We start from the raw sequence: 20736 nt of genomic DNA, 5'->3' as shown, positions 1-20736 counted from the left end.
GCAAAACTATTAAAGCATTACTGCTGCACTTTTTAACTTCTTCAAATCCTAGAAATTCTTGATTTTATTTTATCAAGCTAATTCCTGTTAGTCATCATAAACTAGTAAAAGCATAAACTAACATTTCCCATTGCGGAGATGTAAATGTACCTTGCATCAACCTTGTTAGGTTAACTATGTCAATGATCACTGAAGTTTTGAGTCTTCGTGTCAACTGTCATTGCAGTAATTTTAGTGACCAAAAACGTAATTCCTCAAAACATCAGTGATTATTGACTTAATTTACTTACCTTGGTTTTTGTGGGCACCCATACGAGAGCATATCCCCTTTTAAGGCCAATCTCGAAGGGTCATAAAGAGTATATCTGTTAAAATATATTGCGTCATATGTGCCAATATGATCGAAATTTTGATAATCTAGTCTAGTCTATATCGAGATGTACATCAGAGTAAAAGATGGGGTCCTAGACCTATATTTTGCTGTGATGTATGGCCATTCTGGGACCTATTTAAAAAAAAAAAAATATTTAGCATTTTTCAATTGATTATTTGTTTTTCAACTAAAATCATATTCAATCATACAATCCTGATAAAAATCATTTTCACATTTTTTTCATAACTTTTCCCTATTTTTTAAGAGACATATCCACACAAAAAAATTGCTTCTTAAAAAAAAATAATAATAAATAAATAAATAAAAATTCAAACAATCAATTATAAAAAAGGGCTTAATCAACTACAAAATCAATTATAAAAATCCACATATCACACGTGCAGTGCACGAGGGTACAATATTTTGATACTTTGTATGTGCAACCAAGTAGTCATGCAATGCAAGTGTTCGTAAAAGAAGCAAAGAAATTGCAAATCCTCCCAACGAATTTTTTGTGACAAAATATAGTATTGTTCTCAAGATTATACTTTCCTCAGTTGTTCATTGAGTACAATTTGTAGAGTGAATGACTATGATTAGCAAAAATTTGTGGATTCCAAACCCATTTTACAACAAGATTTTTATTGGGAGAAAGGAAAAGAACCTGATTGATCTTATTTCCGTGAAAGTGAACTTTACATCGTCAGCTTACTAACAAACTATTTACAAGACTCAATAAAAAATTGACATGTGGATGACTAACTACCCTAACAACAAACTAACGTCCAACTGTGTAACTAATTTAGTTAGAGAAGCGGCAGGCAAAGGCTTAGAGAATATGTCAGCTAGCCGATGTTGAGTGCGAAAAGGATGCAGCTTAACAAAGCCATCAGTGATTTTGTCTCGAATGAAGTGGCAGTCCAGTTCTATATGCTTGGTTCTTTCATGGAATATAGGCTTAGTAGCGATGTGTATGGCGGCTTGATTGTCACAAAATATTAAAGCAGGTGTAGGAGAAGAAATATTAAGGTCATGAAGCAATTGCTAAATCCAAATAAGCTCATTGGTAGTTGCGGCCAAGGCTCGATATTCTGCTTCATCTGGAGATCGAGATAGAGTACTTCATTTATGTGATTCTGTAGGGCCAAATTCCAGCAAACACCAAGGTAAATCGGGCTCAGTTTCACCAAGAAAGTCGACACCACCAACGGGTTGAGACAACTCCAAACCACCACCACTAAGTTCCCACCTCCGGTTGCTATTAGTTGGACAAGATGAAGAACAATAATATGCCCACTAGAAAAGAACCACAAAGGTCACATAGAAGAGGAGATACCGAGAGGAGAAGATTACAGAGAGAGAGATTGGGCATTCTTCATATGGAGGCCGAGAGGAAGGCCAAGAATATAAACCAAGTAAATAAACAAACAAGGTAAGTTAGGTTAGGGTTATTTAGTGGACCAAACAAGGCTCGACTCAAAAAATAATGGGCTTCAAATTAATAACATAGCTCTCCAAGGAAATGGGACGAACCGTGAGCAACACTATTAACAATATGTTGCTTCTAACGGTCCATAAGAATGTGGATTGGGTTGTCTTGATAAATGTGTCGATATACTAATTAATCATATAGCCAAGACCGATTGATAATAGAACCGGGATTACATCATAGCCCAGGGGGTCGTTTGACAACAAATTGCCTAACAACCTCTACCTTGGTGTCAAAGGATCTGCAAAAGAAAAATATCTCCCATTAGTGACACATCTAATAGAAAATCGATAAAAAATTGGAAATCATTTACTTGTACCAATGTTTAGAAGTTCCTTGCAACTTCTAAACTTTGCCAGTGGCAGTACCTTCGTCCCCATATCAGAGAGGTAGTAGTGGGTGTGGACCTTTTCAAATCTTATCACCTCTTGAGATACTATATCTCTAATGAAGTAAAGTCTAACATCAATGTGTTTAGTGCGCTCGTGAAAAAGGGGGTTCTCGCATAAATGTATAGATGACTGACTATCATAATACACTACCACATAATCATTCAAGACACATAGTTTATGAAGAAGACCTCTAAGCCATAGAACTTCTTTAATAGTTTCAGTGGTAGCAATATATTCTGATTCTGTAGTGGATAGTGCAATAATATGTTGTAACTGTGATTTCCAACTAACACATGAATTAGATAAGGTAAACACGTAAGACGAAGTAGATTTCCTACCATCCCTATCTCCCGCGTAGTCAGCATCTACAAAACCCTTTCATTTTATACCTTCTTTATTAGCACTAAATTTTAAACTTACGTCACTTGTACCCTTCAAGTACTTTAATAGCCACTTTAGCGCTTCCAAATGTTCAGGGCCCGAATTAGCCATATATCTACTGAGAGTACTAACAGCAAAACCTAAATTCGATCTAGTACAAACCATCAAATACATTATGGAACCAATCACATTAGAGTAAGGCACTCTACTCATGTATTCTACTTCACGCTCATTGTAAGGGGATTGTTCCTTTGATAAAACAAAATGATTAGCAAGAGACAACGTGACAGGTTTGCAATCACTCATATTAAATTTCTTCAATACTTTGGATATGTATGGAGACTGATGTAAAAACAAAACAGAATTTGACCTATCTTTTTCGATTTCAATACCTAAGATTCTCTTAGCCTTACGTAGGTCTTTCATGTCAAATTCACCACTTAGTTTTGCTTTTATGTTATTTATCTACTTAGAGGATGATCCAATCGAAAGCACGTCGTCCATATAGAGCAACAAAAAACAGATAATTATCATTAGTCTCATTGTATTGAAAATACAGGTAGTGATCAGATTTACTTCTTTGGAACCCTATAGTGAGTATAAAGGAATCAAACCTCTTATACCACTGTCTAGGAGATTGTTTTAAACCATACAAGGATCTTCTCAGAAAACAAACATAATCAGGTTTTGACTCATCCATAAAACCTTTTGGTTGATTCATGAAAATTTGTTCATCAAGCTTACCATGTAAAAAAATAGTTTTTACGTCAAGTTGTTCGAGTTCCCAGTCAAAGTGTGCAACCAATGCGAGCATGACCCTAATAGTAGTGTACTTAACAACGGGTGAGAAAATTTCATTATAATCAACGCTCTCCTTCTGTGTATAACCTTTAACTACTAACCTAGATTTAAACCTTAGGGGTTCCGAGCTGCTAGTTACTTCCTTAACCTTAAAGATTCATTTGCAATCAACAATTGATTTGTTCTTAGGCCTAGGTACTAGCTCCCAAGTATAATTCTTTTCTAGAGAACTCATCTCTTCTTTCATTGCCTTAAATCATTCATTAGATTGATCACTGCCTATTACCTCTTCAAAGGTCTTTGGCTCTTTATCAGCTAGTTCTTCATAACTAGCCTGGGCGAAAGCTAATTCAGATTTAAAACTGAACCTTCTAGGTTCTCTCGTTTGTCTCCTCTCTCTCTCATTAACTAAGTTATAGTTAGCTAAAAGATTTTCTTCCTCATAGTGCTCTTCTGTCACTATTTCATTACTATTCTCCACCTCGAGTTCTTGAGCTTGAGTCTCCACCTCATTTGAAGCAGTAGGGGCAGGTGGATTGAGTTTTCCTAACTCGACCTTAAACTGGTCTCTCTCTTCACCCGGTTCAGCTTCACTCTCAGGTTCAGTTTCCCCTTTAATAGACGGCATCTCATTTTCGTTAAATGTGATATCTCTACTTATGATGATCTTAACCCCCTTTTGGCTTCTATCCCATAACTTATAACCCTTAACACCCTCGGGGTATCCTAGAAAAATACACTTCCTAGCTCTAGGTTTCAGCTTACCCTCACTTTGATGAGAAAAAGCTGTACAGCCAAAAGTTCTAAGCATCGAGTAATCACTCAGTTTACCCGACCATCTCTCATGCAGAGTGTCACCATTCAATGCAGCAGAAGGAGTCAGATTAATCAAATAACAAGCGGTCATAACAGCCTCACCCCAAAATGACTTGGGAACACTAGAACTAATCTTCATGCAACGTACTTTATCTAGTATGGTCCTATTCATCCTTTCTGCTACCCCATTTTGTTGAGGAGTGTAAGGAACGGTCTTATGTCTAGTTATGCCACTTTCTTTACACATACTATCAAATTCCTTATTGCAAAATTCTAGGTCATTATCTGTCCTTAAAAATTTGATTTTCTTGCTAGTTTGGTTTTCCACTTGTCTCTTCCAATTGTTAAAACTATTAAAGGTCTCAGATTTATCCTTCAAAAGATAGACCCACACTTTTCTAGTGTAGTCATCGATAATAGACAGAAAATACCTATTCCCACCGGATGTTGGATTATTAGCAGGACCCCATAGATCAGAGTGCACATATTCGAGCATGCCTTTAGCTCTATTAACACTCGTGGAGAAAGAAGTTTTATGATACTTATCAAGCACACAATGATCACAAAATGACAAATCTGACACACAGTCATTACTAAAAGCACCTTTTTCATTAAGTAGCTTAAGTCCCTTGACCCCTACGTGAGCAAGTCTATTATGTCATGTGTGTGTGTGATCAATCTTGGCAGAGGAGATAAAGGGGTTCACACCTCTAATCACTTCCCCAGTAGTAATATATATATCGTTTTTCTTAATTCCCTTAATGGAAACTAAAGCACCCTTAATCATTTTTAGCATACCATTTCCAATTTTACCAGTAAAGTCATCCTTTTCAAGTCTCTCTACTGAAATCAGATTCCTAGACAACTCAGAAATATATCTAACGTCCTTTAACGTAGACACAAAATCTGTGTCAAATTTTACGTTTATGTCACCAATTCCAGCAATAGTATAGGCAAAATTATCACACAGCACAACATGCCCAACATTAGATTCATGCAACTTATAAAATCAATTCTTTTCAGACGTCACATGAAAAGATGCACCAGAGTTAAGTATTCACTCATACATACGGGAATTAGCAGTTAGATTTAATTCAGTAGTGTCTGAGTCCGTATAATCGAGAGAGATGCGAATTTGCTGCTTTAGGGTCACCACAATTCACCCTAAAGATTCAGCAAATATATCAATTCTGATCAGCAACAATGCAGATTGAAGGTAGGGGCAAAATCGTCCAATCTTTTCTGCACAACCTGAAACACTAAACCAAACACATTAGTACATTCAGGAAATCAAAATGAGTGAAATGGCACGAAAAAACTATGCAGGCAGTCCTCCACGCACCGCCGCCGGTAGCCGCCCCATGCGCCTCAAGGGGTGTCAAACATGTTATTTATCAGGGGTGTCAAACATGTTCCTGATATGCAACGGGACTTGTAATCATATAGACCTCACCACCATTTATATCGGAAGTAGATGCTAACACATTGACCTCATCTTTCTCCTTAACCTTTAGCTTACCTTTCTCCTTATGACAATCTTTTATAAAATGCCTTGTGTTTTCACAACCATAGCATTTTCTCGCTTTAGTCCTAGATTTTGATCTAGAGGTACCTTTGCTCTTCTTTTTCCATCCATTACCACTTGACTCGCCACTAGTTTGATATCCATCATGACTATTTTGCCTAAATTGAGTTCTATCTTGCATCATATGTACCTCACCGTTTCTCTTATCATGTTTTTCAACCCTAATTTCCATTTATTTACTTCTAAGGGAATCTATGACAATTTTAAGTATTAACGTGTCTCTACATACTTAATGACGTTCTTAACTTCCTTATAGGAATCAAGAATTGCATTGAGCAAAATTATAGCTTTATAAGTTTCAGACACAGTCTCATCACAGTTAACTATATCTTGCACCAATTTGTTAAACACGTCTAAATTGTCATCAAGATCCTTTGAAGGATCCATTTTGAAACTGAAAAAACGTTCAAGCAAGTAAAGTTTATTCGGTGTTGACTTAAATAAATACAAGTCTTCTAATTTTTTTCAAAGTTCTTTAATGGTTTTCAGTTTACCCACCTTTCTTAAAATGACGTCAGACAAGTGTAAAATGATTGAGGTATAAACAAGCTCATCGGCTTTTTCTCTTTGTTCTTGTGAAAAATCACTTGAAAAATTACATTCAATGGCCTTTGAAACCTTTTGTTGAACTAAAATGCCCTTCATTTTTTGTTGCCTAATAGCAAAGTCACCCTTTCCATTAAAAATTTCCAAATCAAAGTTGTGAGTTGTCATCTTTACACAACTGTCAAAATGCACAAACCACAATCAAACCACAAAAAGTAGTCCTAGGGTCACAGACAGTATACACCGTTCTAAATTCACAGGGTTTCGTAAGACTCACGGTCTTAGATGAAGGGAATGTTCGAACGGGTAAGGTCACGGTATTTCTAACGGAATAAGTAAGCAGCGGAAATAATAATGCAGCAAAAAATACGTCTAACAGATAACTAGTCTCACAGTAATTAGATCACTAACAATTACAAAACTGATTTTATCCCAAGAACAAATACTCAATCAAAAAACAATCAAGAGCACGTAACCCTAATTCTAGCACAAGCAATGTTTGCTAAGTGATGACAACCCCCAACCTATTATCACCCCACACGGTGACGTGCTAATGCTGAAAATTAACGGGTTAAGCCAATTTATCAGAGCGGACGTGTCTGAGTCCTTATAATCGAGAGAGATGCGAATTTGCTGCTTTAGGGTCACCACAATTCACCCTAAAGATTCAGCAAATATATCAATTCTGATCAGCAACAATGCAGATTGAAGGTAGGGGCAAAATTGTCCAATCTTTTATGCACAACCTGAAACACTAAACCAAACACATTAGTACGTTCAGGAAATCAAAATGAGTGAAATGGCACGAAAAAACTATGCAGGCAGTCCTCCACGCACCGCCGCCGGTAGCCGCCCCATGCGCCTCACCACTGTAGGCGCCTCCACCTGCTGGTTATGGGTCCGGCCTCCCTTCGTCTAATAGAGGTCGTGTTTGGTCGGAATTGACAATTGCAGATTCAGTCCCTTTGAGAAATCGCGAGACCCATCGCCGTTTTAGTGGATTTTTTGGTCGGAAGAGATGACCGGCAGCTCTGATACCAGATGTAGGGCCAAATTCTAGCAAACACCAAGGTAAACTGGGCTTAGTTTCACCAAGAAAGTCGACACCACCAACGGGTTGAGATAACTCCAAACCACCACCACTAAGTTCCCACCTCCGTTTGCTATGAGTTGGACAAGATGAAGAACAATAATATGCCCACTAGAAAAGAACCACAAAGGTCACATAGAAGAGGAGATACCAAGAGGAGAAGATCACAGAGAGAGATTGGGCATTCTTCATATGGAGGCCGAGAGGAAGGCCAAGAATATAAGCCAAGTAAATAATCAAACAAGGTAAGTTAGGTTAGGGTTATTTAGTGGACCAAACAAGGCTCGACTCAAAAAATAATGGGCTTCAAATTAATAATATAGCCCTCCAAGGAAATGGGACGAATCGTGAGCAACACTATTAACAATAGGTTGCTTCTAACAGTCCATAGGAATGTGGATTGGGTTGTCTCGATAATTGTATCGATATACTAATCAATCATACGGTCAAGACCGATTGATAATAGAATCGGGGTTACATCATAGCCCGGGGGGTCGTTTGACAATAAATTGCCTAACATATTCCAATATATCAAAGAATCACCAAGGAAGATGCAGAATCCCATAAATGATTTTCTTGTATCAAGGTAGAAATCCCAATCCGCGTCAGCAAAGGCAGGAAGCTGGACAGAGGACTAGGCTCAAAAATAGGAGGCCTTGCCCTGGAGTTGCTTTGAGTTATTGTAAAAGATGATGAGCAGCATCATGATGAGGCTTCCTAGGTGCAATAACATGCTGACTTAACTTGTGAACCGCAAAGGTAATGTCACGCCTCGAGATTGTCAAATAGAGCGAATGACTGACGAATCTTCTATATTGGGATGCATTGGCCCGAAGTTCTCCTTTAAATGAACATAAACAAACCTTGGGATCTACAGGTAAGATAACTAGCTCGCACGCCAAAAAGCCAATGTCTCAAGAAGTTGAAGTATATATTGACGTTGTCAAATGAATCTCCCCTTTTGTGAGCAATAAATCTCTAGTTTGAAGAAGTACTTTAGCTGGCCGAAGTCCTTAAGTTTAAACTAACTATGGAGAAATACCTTCACTTAGTTAATGGCCTTATAATCAAAGCTAGTGACGATAATATCGTTGACAAAAACCAATAATGCCAAAAAGGATGTGACAGAACCTTTAGTGAATGGGAGTAGTCAGATTTCGATTGATAATAACCATGTGAAATAAGGGCATTAGAGAACATCGAAAACCACTGCCTTGATGCCTATTTGAGACCATATATGGACATATGTAACTTGCAAACCAACTTGCTAGTCCCTTATACATCAACAGTAAATGAGTTGTTATATCCCAAAGGCAAATCCATGTATATTTCCTCAAAAACATCTCCATTAAGGAATGCATTGTTTACATCTAGTTGAGTGATGTGTCATTGGTTAATGGCTGCGATGGCTAGAAGGATTTTGTCTGTAACCAGCTTGGCCATCGAGAAAATGTTTCAATGAAGTCCAAACCTTCTTGTTGAGTAAATTGCTTTCTACTCAACGAGCTTTATACCGATCAATGCTTCTATTAGATTTATATTTGATTTTGTAAACCTACTTGCACCCTATGGAATGCTTTCCTTTAGGTAAATTGACCACTGACCAAGTGTGATTTAACCCGATTGCATCCAACTCATTAGCCATAGCCTCTCTCCAATGGCTATATTTTACAGTCTCCTGATAGAATTGAGGTTCGATATTGGAAGATACATTTAGTAAGTAAGCACAATGTGCAGGTGAGAATGATTTATGGGACAAATATTTGCTCAATGGATAAGGAGTGGTTTTATTTGATAATGGATGTGAGTTTGTCAATAGATTGCAATGACAATCTCTAAGGTAAGAAAGAGGCTTGACAGTTCTAGTGGTTCTTATGGGACTCAATTGTAAGGAAGAGTTGGAATTCTTGGAAGACTAATAATTGGTACAGTTGACACAAGTGTTTTGTACATCACGGATTGATTTAAAGGTAGAACCGATGTCCTGAGCAGGTTTAGGCAAGACAATATTAGGAAAAGGATCAATTGAATCATTAGGATGTAGAATGGAATGGAAGGGGGAGAGGTGATCATGATATACAACATCTCTAGAAATGAAAAAGGATTTGGATAGAATATCATACAGTTTATAACCATTTATGCCAGGAGGGTAGCCAACAAACACACAAGGTTTGGCTCTTGGATGAAATTTTGATCGATGAGAAGTTAAGGTAGAGGGAAAGCATTAGCATCCAATGACTTAAGATTTTTGTAATCCACATTCGAATTGTAAAGCAAGGAAAAATGAGTTTTATTGTGTAGAATAGGAGAGGGTGTTCTATTGATAAGAAACGTGGCTATGAGCACACATTCACCCCAGAATTGTATAGGCACTTGTGATTGGAAAAACAAGGCTCTAGCCACATTGAGTAGGTGTTGATGTTTTCTTTCAACAACAGAATTATGTTAAGGTCTTTCAACACAAGAAAATTGGTGAGTGACTCTCTTTGATGCAATGAAATCTACAAGTTTCAGTTCTTGAGCATTATCAAACCTGAATTTCTTAATTTTATTGTGGAACTGATTTTCGACCAAGCTGAAAAACTTGGGGATAAGGAGTTCAGCATATGATTTCTATTTCAGAATATATACCCATGTAAACCGTGAACAATCATCTACTAAAATGAGGAGGTATTTATGACCTGCATATGTTGGAATGTGATACGACCCCCAAGTATCACAATGTATTAGACCAAAAATACTATCAAATAAATGGTTTTTTGACACGAAATTAAGTCTCTCCTTTGTTTTGCTAATGGGCAATATCACAAGGGACAGATTTATTACATTTGTAACCATTACCAGACAAATGCAATTGATCTCTTAACAGTTCCAATTTCTGAAAAGATAAATGGCTAAGTCTATTGTGCCAAGTGTGAGAAGTTACATTGGTTATTGTTGAACAAACCGAACTAAAAGTTTCATGAGCAGGATTACAATCAATAACAATTGAATTAGATGAATTAGCTTCTAGTATGTAAAGATCAGCAACTCTCTTACCCCTGTCAATCGTCCTCAAACTGGTCATGTCCTGGATAATGCAAGAATCAGTAAGGAATCTGACAATTTTAGATTAATTCCTGGTTAATGAGCCGATAAACAATAGATTGAATTTGAATTGGGATACAAACAACACATCTTCGAGCATCAAATCATGGATGATTTTCACAGATCCAGTGAAGAACACAGGAATTCTTTCGTGGTTGGACAATATGATGTATGTATTCTGACTTGGTTGCATTTTATGAAATGCAGATTTGGTAAAACAGATGTGAGTTGTTGCCCCTAAATCCACCATCCAACACTGAAGGGAAATTGAGGTTTAATAGAAATGGAGAAAAATGTACCTGATATATGGCCCCAGTTAGCTGATAAATGTATTTTGTAAACTTATTTAGGCCAGTAAATTGGAGTGTTTGTTAGTAATTTAAATGAGTTATAGCTTAATTATACGTTAATAATGTTTGTTAAGTTGAACTCAATGCAAATGGGTGAAATTGAAAGAAAGAAATAAAAAATGGGCAAAAACGAAAGAAATTCAAAGTTTGGGGACAGTGTAAACTTTCAATAGTTGATCCGGACCATAAAATGATGATTGCATAAAATGATGATTGAAGATCACATATGATCAATTACATACAATTTGGAGTCAAATGAGCGAAATAGTATAACGAGCCAATTACTATATTTTGAGAGAGAAGATCAAACCATAGCAACGAATTGAAGTTTATTACATCAAGAAATTGAAAATTGGCATATTTTGAATTATTTCATAATCGGGGTGATATTTTTTCGTTATTATTCTTCTAATTTATATATTAATATGCTAGTCTAGATTCACTTTTGTATTGGAAAAAGATAAACACTATTTGTTATTTATTTCTGATTCAAAACTAGTAATTTAGTTTAATTCTTGTGTTTCTTGATTAATTTTGTATACCCATTGTATTATTTAATTGATTGCCACCAATTAGATAATTAGTTGCTTGTTGTAGTGTTTGAACACTCATATTAAGCTCTTGTTTGAGCATCTTTTTTTTCATTAAAATACATTCTTCAATAGTAATTTGATCATATTTCAACTACACAATTTTCAATAAAATAATATTACACACAAATTCAAAACTTTTCTTTATTTTTTAAGCACACATTCTGTGTCGTAACACTATTTCAAAATGCAATTTTCGAAAAAAAAAAGGGACTCAAACAACTCCTAAGTTTAGATACGGTAAAATTAACATGTGTAATATATGTAGGGAATAATATTTATCACATGTGCAGTCATATAAATAATCTAAAATTTAGCCCTTGTTTGAGCCACATTATTTTCATGAGAAAGCATTTTTAATAGTGTATTGATGGAAAATGTGTGGTTAAAAAATAAGGAAAAGTTTTATATTTGCTTATAATATTATTTTATTAAAAAATGTATTATTCAAATTACTGTCTAAGAATATTTTTTTTTAAAGAATGTGGGTCAAATAGGGCCTTAATGCGTTCTAACGTATGCAATCATCATAGATCAATTCCATGAGGCATAATTGTCTCCAGTTAATGGTTGTGAGACAAGAATCAAGCCTAGACCATCCGACTGATGCAAATAATAAAGCCCGGAACCATCATCAATGGCGGAATGACTCGTTGACGAGGAATTGCTTGATTGACCAAAATCAGGAACTCCTTTTGACATGACGATGTTGCTCGGAATATCAGAATCTTAGTGAAAATGAAAAATAACAAATATGATTTAGTATCTTAATGCACAAATACCATATTGGGAGAAAGGAAAAGAATCTGACTGATCTAATTTCCATGAAAATGAACTTTACATCATCGTAGTATAAATAGGCAGCTTACTATCAATCTATTTACAAGACTCAATACAAAACTGACACGCGGATGACTAACTACCCTAAAAATAAACTAACGTCCAGCTGTGTAACTGATTTGTTTAGCTTCCAGCTGGCTGCCACATCTCTGCTTCTAGGTTGCTGTAATATTCTGTTAATTTTCCCCGAAGTAGATATGCTGGACCTTGATTTTATGCACCTCCTCATGTTCATTCGCTGGATTGAATCAACGTTGGATACTCTCTCTAATTTCCTTTAATTTTGCTACTAATGCTTGCAATTACAACTTATCTGCGTAGTTGATTATCTTCTTGGCATATTTAGTTTAATATAGAAAGTTAGAAACTGATTAATAACAACCCTTTTATTGGGGTATTTGCAGAATTTTGGATTTAGGGGATGAAATGCAGAAGATTAACAGGTGGATGTTTTCAGTGAGTGATTGGACTTCTTTTTGTTTTTATTGATTGAATTAATACCATTATTGCTGATTGATTTTCAGAATGGGATATATAAGCTTAGATAATGAAAGTTTTAATAAACAATAAGAAAAAAGGTCACCCAGGCTTTAGGGTTTCATTACTCCTCCAATAGGTAAGCCCCGTTCATGTGGTGTTTTGGAGTTCATATTTTGTGCTATTGAGTTCTTTTTTACATTTACGTTTGCTGTTGCCTTGCAAGTGATATGCAGATTTATACTGAAAGCTAATAGTTTAGAATTAGATTTATTTGCCGTTTCTTATAGTAAAGACACATACACCAGTTGTCTCAAGACCTGAACCACTCTTAAATTAACACAATCTGTTCTATAGAAATTTATTTGTATACTGGCTTGTCTTGATTCACACATCTGGAGCTGGAAATTTACTATGCAACAATCCTTTAGAACCGTTTATCTATGCTGCTAATCATTAGAAAATAGAACACTGTCAACTTTGTCACTCGAACAACTTGAAAAATCTCTATCTTCACTTGTTTATCAATACACGCTTTGTGTTTTTTCAATCACAAAATCATGATATGAGAATATGTAACTTCCAATATTAATAAATAAATGAAGGCTAGTCTCGATCACTGTCCTATTTATGTGAGTGGTTTTTCAACATGATCTATCAATAGGGCATTCAGACTCAGAAAATAGTCCTTAGCTAGTTGCTTCTATGTAGGTTAACCGCTTCTAACTTTATGAATTTTGTTTATCTAATTATGCATAAGATATGAATTTGTCTTTTATAATCTTTAGAGTGGTAATCTCAGAGATCGTTTACTCTGGCACATCATGCATTTGATTGTCAACATTTGGTACTTTTATCTGCGGCTGAGTAATGCATTTGAGAACTATCTTTTCTTTTTTTCTTTTCCCTTTTTTTTTTTTTTAGGAACTCCCCATAGTACGACAACGTTGGGCGTCGTTTACCCTGGCACATCATTCTTGTGATCGTCAACATTTTGTACTTTTTGCTGCGGCTGAATAATGCACTGGAGAGAAATCTTATTTCGAGTAGTTTTTTGATGAGGTATAAAACCATTTATGTCAGCAAAGTTCAATAACTGGCAATCGTTATGGATAGTGAAGAAGCTTTTCAGACTCCAAAAGTTCCTGAGCTATTGCGATGGCTAGCAGTTATTGGTTAGAAAAATGTATGCCTCTATGATATGGAAGGTACATGTGCCATGACTCCATGAAATTACCATTGAGAAGTTTCAATAATATGTTTTCTTCAACTTCTATTATTATGATAGTGATTCCATTCTCATGTTGTATGGGAGTACTGAAATCTTCAGAAGAAGTCATTACGAAAGTGATAAAATGTTCAAGGTAATGTCTTCCAGTTCTACTTTTTCTCTGTTCTAGCTTACAAACATCCCATACAAGCTACAATGCCTCTGCATTTGTGTGCAATTTTTCGGTTACTAGATAATTAATTATAATATCATAAAATAATTTGTTTCTGATTATATACGGCAAAATATAATCCCTGTTTCCAAGCGAAATAATCCATCGGAGATAAGAAAAACAAAAATGTCAGTGTAATGTACCTTTGTGTCACCTGAATGCCATTACGGATAGATGCTTGCGCAAAATTAAGCCAACTTTGTGCAGGAAACTACCACAAATGGTCAGAAGTACATGAATGTCGAACTCATTTCATTTTCTGATGGGAAAGAAGCAGTTGCTAAAGCAGCTATTTTTCTTTTTTGAGAAGCACTATTCAAGTTCCAATGCAGAGAAGCTGAATCCGAAAGAATCTGACATGGCTGAAGCTCTTACATCTATAGGTTTGCTGTTTTCCATGTTCCCCAACTCCGTATCTGTTTTTCCCCTCATTATTCGAAAGAAATAAACACCAACTAGTAGTTCTATCGATTTAACAAACTCACTCACATATTTTTGGTGATTTTAGGATGGGGAGGAACAGAACCTGCTCTCATGTTGATATATGGGCCTGCCCGATCCCTTCTAGGCTTTCCAGCTTGGAGAATGAGTTACACTGAGATTGTGTGAGTACTAGATGTAATACTTAAGCAACGTCTTTGCTACTTTTTTCTTGTACATGGAGACGGGGAACTTGGACTTGCAAAGTATACATTTTTTACCGGAGAAATAGCTTATTACATTTTCCTCTTTTCAGTTACAGTATCAACATCCGAGCAAACTTGTGCTTGAGAAATGATAATATATTGGGCTCTTTTATACACTGTTTGAGTCTCATTATATAAAAACTCATTTTCAATCGCATTCTTCCAATAGAATAATTTTACACGTAAATTCACGATTTTTCCTACTTTTTAACCATTCATTCTCCAAAAAATCACTATTACATACTCATAAAAAATGGGGCTGATGCACAAAGAAATAATCTGTTTATATATAGTCTGAAAAATTACATAACTTAACTTTGAGCATGCTAGTTCTCAAACCTTGGGATAAACAGCGCCCCCTTCCCAACAGAAAAAATAAAACAGAATTATCTGCATGTAGGCTGCGTCTCCCTTGCTGTTGCCAAAGTAAATGGCAACTTCTTTCTTATCCGACTAATATTCACGGGTGTTCTGCGGTTCAATCTAGACCAACGAATTTGCAGTTGATTATTTCATTTGGGAGCAAACTACACCTTTTGATACACTTCAACAAATTTGGACCCTGAATTATGGATTTTACCTTTTGTGTCAGGCATATGGGATCGCTAAAGTCTATGAATTTTGGTTCCCTACTAAAGGCAATTCATGGGTTTACAATGGCGCGCCAAAACTATGGTATGTCTATCCTCCTAAAGAATGACACTAATTGCGCTAATTGTCTCAGAATGAGTTATTTTTGTCTTCCCTTGGTAGAAGTGGAAGTAAAGGGATAAATAATAAGATTTTTGATGGTAAGATACATAAAAGAGGGATGGAAAATGAAAACAACGTAGACCTAGTAATTTATTTTAAGTCACTCTTAAGAGTTCTATTATGGTATTCCCTGGTGCCTCTTGAAAAACATTTACAACTTTTCTCTCGTTCTTGGAGATGGAAATCTTACAAGTTCAAAAAAGTGATTTTAACTTTTTCAAGGGGCCAATGTACATAACAAATAGAAATCTCTATTGATCACTTGCTTTTGTATTGAACCTGTACTAGCTTTCCTAGAAAATGAGATCTTTTGTTGGCACAACACGTCTTACAGATATACATTTTAGGATATTTCAAAGGTGAACGTGATATGTCTTGTGTTCTGCAATTATCTTTTTTATGTTCTTTCTTATTGGAAACCAGAAACTGGCATATGCATGCTGAGTTCATAATTAATCCTTCAGATGAGGATTAATAACTCGAGTCAATGATCAATTTCAGCTACTGTGTATTTATCAGTGTTTTGAAAACCGCTTTGGGCTTGCCGGTTGCATCCCGGTTGAATCCTTAACCTTTCATGTTTTCTGGGTCAACGTCTAGTCCGGGTTTTAAAGCATGGGTATTTATACAATTATACTATAGTTTGTTTATGCAATTCATGTGGACTCACCAAAGGTACTTATGATGCTTCCATCAATTCAAATCAGCTAATTTGATTTCACTTTTTTCATCACCTCAATTTTTATTTTTTTTTTCCCTCTTTCCAGGTGCACGAACTGATACAGTTCGTGTGTCATGTTCTTTTATACAAGAATGTACATCTCTCGTCTAGGAACACTTGCTCCAAGAATGTACTTAAATTATACATTTTTTTTTGTTGTTTTTGTTTAATATGTGGGGGTTTTCCACCATTTTTTCTTGAATATACGAGATAACTTTTCTAAAACTAAAGTTGTTAATTTATTTTCAACATAAGCATTTATTTTAACTTATAAGTAAAAATGTAACTTCTATTCAAAAGATTTTGCCCAAAAACCTCCCGTAGCATTGCAAACACAGGATTACACAGCTTCTTTAAGATACAACCATCATAATAAGATAAAAGTATTTCATGCCTATAGCATTTTGTGCTATAACACACATATAAACATGCACACTTCTGTAACTAGACTACTGGAATCCAAATAAGGTTATCAGCTGGGAAGAAATGGCACACCGGAGAGGCACCTGGTCGAGTTTTCAGCACGCGAAACGAGACATGTTCGGGATCCCAATGTGAGGTATCCATGTGGCAAATTGCAGCAGCTTCCACTCTTCCTCCATCTTCCCCAACCAATGAAACCTTAAACAACTTGTTATCACTTTCTTGGCTATGGCAATAAAAAACCGTGTAAGGATAAGGCAACGTGTGACATGCCACTATTTTACGAGCTAAAATCTCCTCGGGCACTTCCAAGATAGTATAATTTTGCAGAAGGGTAATGGACTTTGTAAGATGAGTCGTTGTAAGAACTTTAAATTTGACCTTGAATCCGAATATGGATCTAGTTGAGTCGAGCATGGATTCCAAAGAGGTGGCACAAAACTTGGTTTCTCCTTTAAGGGGTGGGAATTCACAATGTTGAAGGGTATTTTCCATTGCTTTGGCTTGTTTTGAGCCCTTTAGAAAGGAGAATAGTTGAAGAATATAGGGAAGTTTTTCTGATGAGAAGGGAATAGAATCAGATTCTTCTTTGGACAGTAAAGGGGGAGAGGTTGAAGGGTCCTTTATTGGGAAGTAGATAGGCATTTTCTTCCCAACTTTAAGTTCATTGATATAAAAGAACACATTTAGTTCAGGATCCAAGTGATTCGTATGTGACATTGAATATTCATGTAAATTCTTCCCAGAATTTTCATCCCTACCGGCATGAATTCGAAGATGATTATTATAACCCACTCTTTCGATATTTTCCCCATATACTTCAGTCATCTCGAGAAGCTGCAATGGTGTCAAAATTAGATAAAAGTTCGTAGTCTGAAAAAGGAAAGAATTCGAATACAAAAGCATACGATGTACTCAAACTCAAAACACAGCTATTCATCAACAAATCAATAAATCAACATAAGTTCACTTGAAATCTAAAATTCCATGGCTTAAAATTTAGCAAAAAATACATGCAGTTTATGGAGTTATAGTGCAGAAAGAAGGAACAAAACATTACCTGCAACACAAGTAGTGAGCAAAAAAGGTGGACAAGAAAACCAAATCCAAAACCCATATTTTCTTTTGTTAAATCTGTTCTATCTTCAACAATCTTCAGCTTCTGCAATAACACCAAAATAATGACTTAAAAAGCAAGTTAAACTATTTAGTATTAGGTAGTGATATGCACAGAGCTAAAAACAAGGAAATTCCATTAAATAAAACCTCATGCTGATGCCTTGTACAGTGATTTTCCAGATAATATTGAAATGCCCTAATGGAGTTTGATTCTATTTTGATGGTTGGAAAATGGTATTCAATACTTTGTGTCCCTATCTGCTGAGTAGGAGTTCATATACAAGTCTTGATTGGATATTATTTAAATTATTTGTCAATGGGTTAATACTGGTCAACCCTGCCTGCGACCATATGGCTCGGATCGAAGAAGTATCTCAAGAGTTAATCAGGCTCGTTACAATTTACTTCTCTTTATAATATTCACATCAGGAGATGTAATCAGTGTAGTTAAAAGTTAAAACCTCTAAAATTTTTTTGGAATATCTGTTTTTTTTAAATATTAAAAGTAACTCTCTTCGCGTTATTGCAAGAACTAAATTCTACATATTTAAACCTAATTAAAAACCAGTAAAATAAAATTATGATTAATTTGTGCATGGCTAGATCCACTTAAAAGTTAAAACTAACATTTCTTAATTTTCATTATGATTAAATTGTCTCTTCCCACTAGTAGGTCCAGTGGCAATCAACAATAGTGACATTGTGGAAATTAACATGCATCAAAAATATGTTGCACTTATTGTCTTTCTTTTGTAAAGCAATTGGACTCTGTGATACACTGTATGTATATGTGTGTGTCTTTATCATTAAAAAAAACGAAAAAAAAAATAATAAAAAAAATAGACAGCTTCTAGATGTCGTATTGGGAGGTCAACTTTGGGGGGCCAGAACATGATGTTCCTTTAATTCGTATTATTTTATGTATTTTAATTAGCATGGACAATCAACTTGCATTAAAATTCTATAGTAATGGCACTATTTAAAAATTTATTGTACACAATCAAACAGTGTAAAAACATGGGTTATCGAATAAAACAAATGCGCTTGTCCTAACCCATTACCACATCATTAAACAAAGTCATTTGTGTCCACAGTAATTGCCAAGGTTAGTGGTGACATCCCATTAAGGACAACTTTGAAATTAAGGCCTGTCAATCCCGATAAAGACGTAATTTAAATAAATAATTTTATTTATTTTTTATTATTTTAAAATATAGACGATATATTTTAATAAAATTCTTAGTATCAGGACAAATAAAAGTTTTAAATTTAAGTTTTACAGTCGCTCATTTGTAAAAGTTAGGTAAATATCATAAGGGGTTTCTAATATTTCGTAAAAATCACAATCTTTTAAAATTACATCATCCACGTCTCGAACTAACAAGAAAAAAACGTTTATGTGAACGTCAAATAGCTTTCGCGTCCTTCACGTGATGTCAAAGATGAATTCAGGCAAGGATATGTTTCAAAAACGCTAAGAATTTTACCCTATTCAAAATTTAAATGGAAGTTGAAGTGACCGTGTTTTAATGATTTTAATCTTTCAACCCAACATCGCCATGTGACTTAACGTTCAGATAAATGTTTTTTGGCAGAGGACATGGGTATCAAGTTCTAGAAATTAGGAACAAGAGTGTAACAAATGGTTGATTGAATTTACTCTAAAAGTTATGTACTTATTTAACTTTTGATTAAAAAATAAAATAAAATCTAACCAAAATCTAGAAGACTCGAATATTTAAATCAGCTGACAAATTCTGCAATGTCAAAATGCAATCCAACATAAAAATGTTAAGATTTTGGATAAACTTGCAGAAGATGAGTAGACATTTCACATTCATGTAGATGATGTTTCAAAAGCTGCTTCAACTATGAAGATTAAAGTAATGACTTTTTAGTTTTTGATTAAAGATACGTGTAGCATGTGTATGGTTTGTGCTGTTCAGAAGTTGACAATTTGAAGATTCCTATAGCTGAATCATGAGTGGGGATACATGGATGAGTTCTACTTTTTTAAGAATTGCTTTGCACCAAACTATGCTTTAATATCATAATCAAATCACTCGATTGTACAACTTCAAGAATTAATAATGAACTTATATGGGTTTATGTTATATCAATCAATCTGACAAAAGATAGTGCGTACCGAACATTAATACGGATTTATCTTAACTCAATCGATCTATAACTAATGCTCATACCAAGAAAGATGAAAGGCTTTTATTGCTAAAATTGTGACTATTTACCAATAGCATTTCTTCAAGTGCGCCTCAGACTGAAGTCAAGAATCCAATATGGATGGTGCATATAATCTTCAACAAGGTAATCAATAATATTCTTCTTATTGGTCAACACCTCAAATCTGGTGGTCCTCAATTCATTTTACAAAGCATAGGAGCTTCTCCATTTCTTTTTTAGCAAACGACTTGGTCGATGATAAACTTTAAATAAATTTATTTATTTTTATTTAATAATTTAAATTTTAGATAAAGATAATTCAAAATAGTATCATATAAAAAATAATTATCTTAATTATTTAAGCTTTCAATAAAAGTTTTAATTTCCAAGTGAAATTACAAATATGGGGAACAAATACCTACCGAAGATTTCTAGGCAAAGAAACTGAGTCATTCGAGCGTGCATCTATCTATAATTATTATATTAAAATATCTCATCAAGGGAAAATCATTTTTTAGAAGATTTTAACCCCCGTATAATTCAATTATTTCAATAATACTTTACTTTTTTATATGTAATAAATATTATATAATTATT

At 35.0% G+C, this 20736-nt stretch overlaps 1 protein-coding gene and 1 pseudogene across 1 annotated transcript; one reads left to right on the top strand and one right to left on the bottom strand.

Moving 5' to 3' along the window:
• The first annotated feature begins 13763 nt into the window (after nt 1–13763).
• LOC111411465 lies at nt 13764–15718 on the top strand (annotated as a pseudogene).
• Nucleotides 15719–16712: 994 nt separating this feature from the next.
• LOC111410663 (BURP domain protein USPL1-like) lies at nt 16713–18231 on the bottom strand. The gene is made up of 3 exons (XM_023041114.1): nt 18109–18231; nt 17903–18004; nt 16713–17679 (listed from the first exon to the last, which is right to left on the bottom strand). The coding sequence occupies exons 2-3, from the start codon at nt 17957–17959 to the stop codon at nt 16864–16866; spliced, it is 873 nt and encodes a 290-aa protein (XP_022896882.1). The 5' UTR covers nt 17960–18004; nt 18109–18231; the 3' UTR covers nt 16713–16863.
• Between the last annotated feature and the right edge of the window lie 2505 nt (nt 18232–20736).

Source organism: Olea europaea, chromosome 15, assembly GCF_002742605.1.
Source record: "Olea europaea var. sylvestris chromosome 15, O_europaea_v1, whole genome shotgun sequence".
Classification (NCBI taxonomy): domain Eukaryota; kingdom Viridiplantae; phylum Streptophyta; class Magnoliopsida; order Lamiales; family Oleaceae; genus Olea; species Olea europaea.
This window is presented reverse-complemented; position numbering and strand designations above follow the sequence as displayed.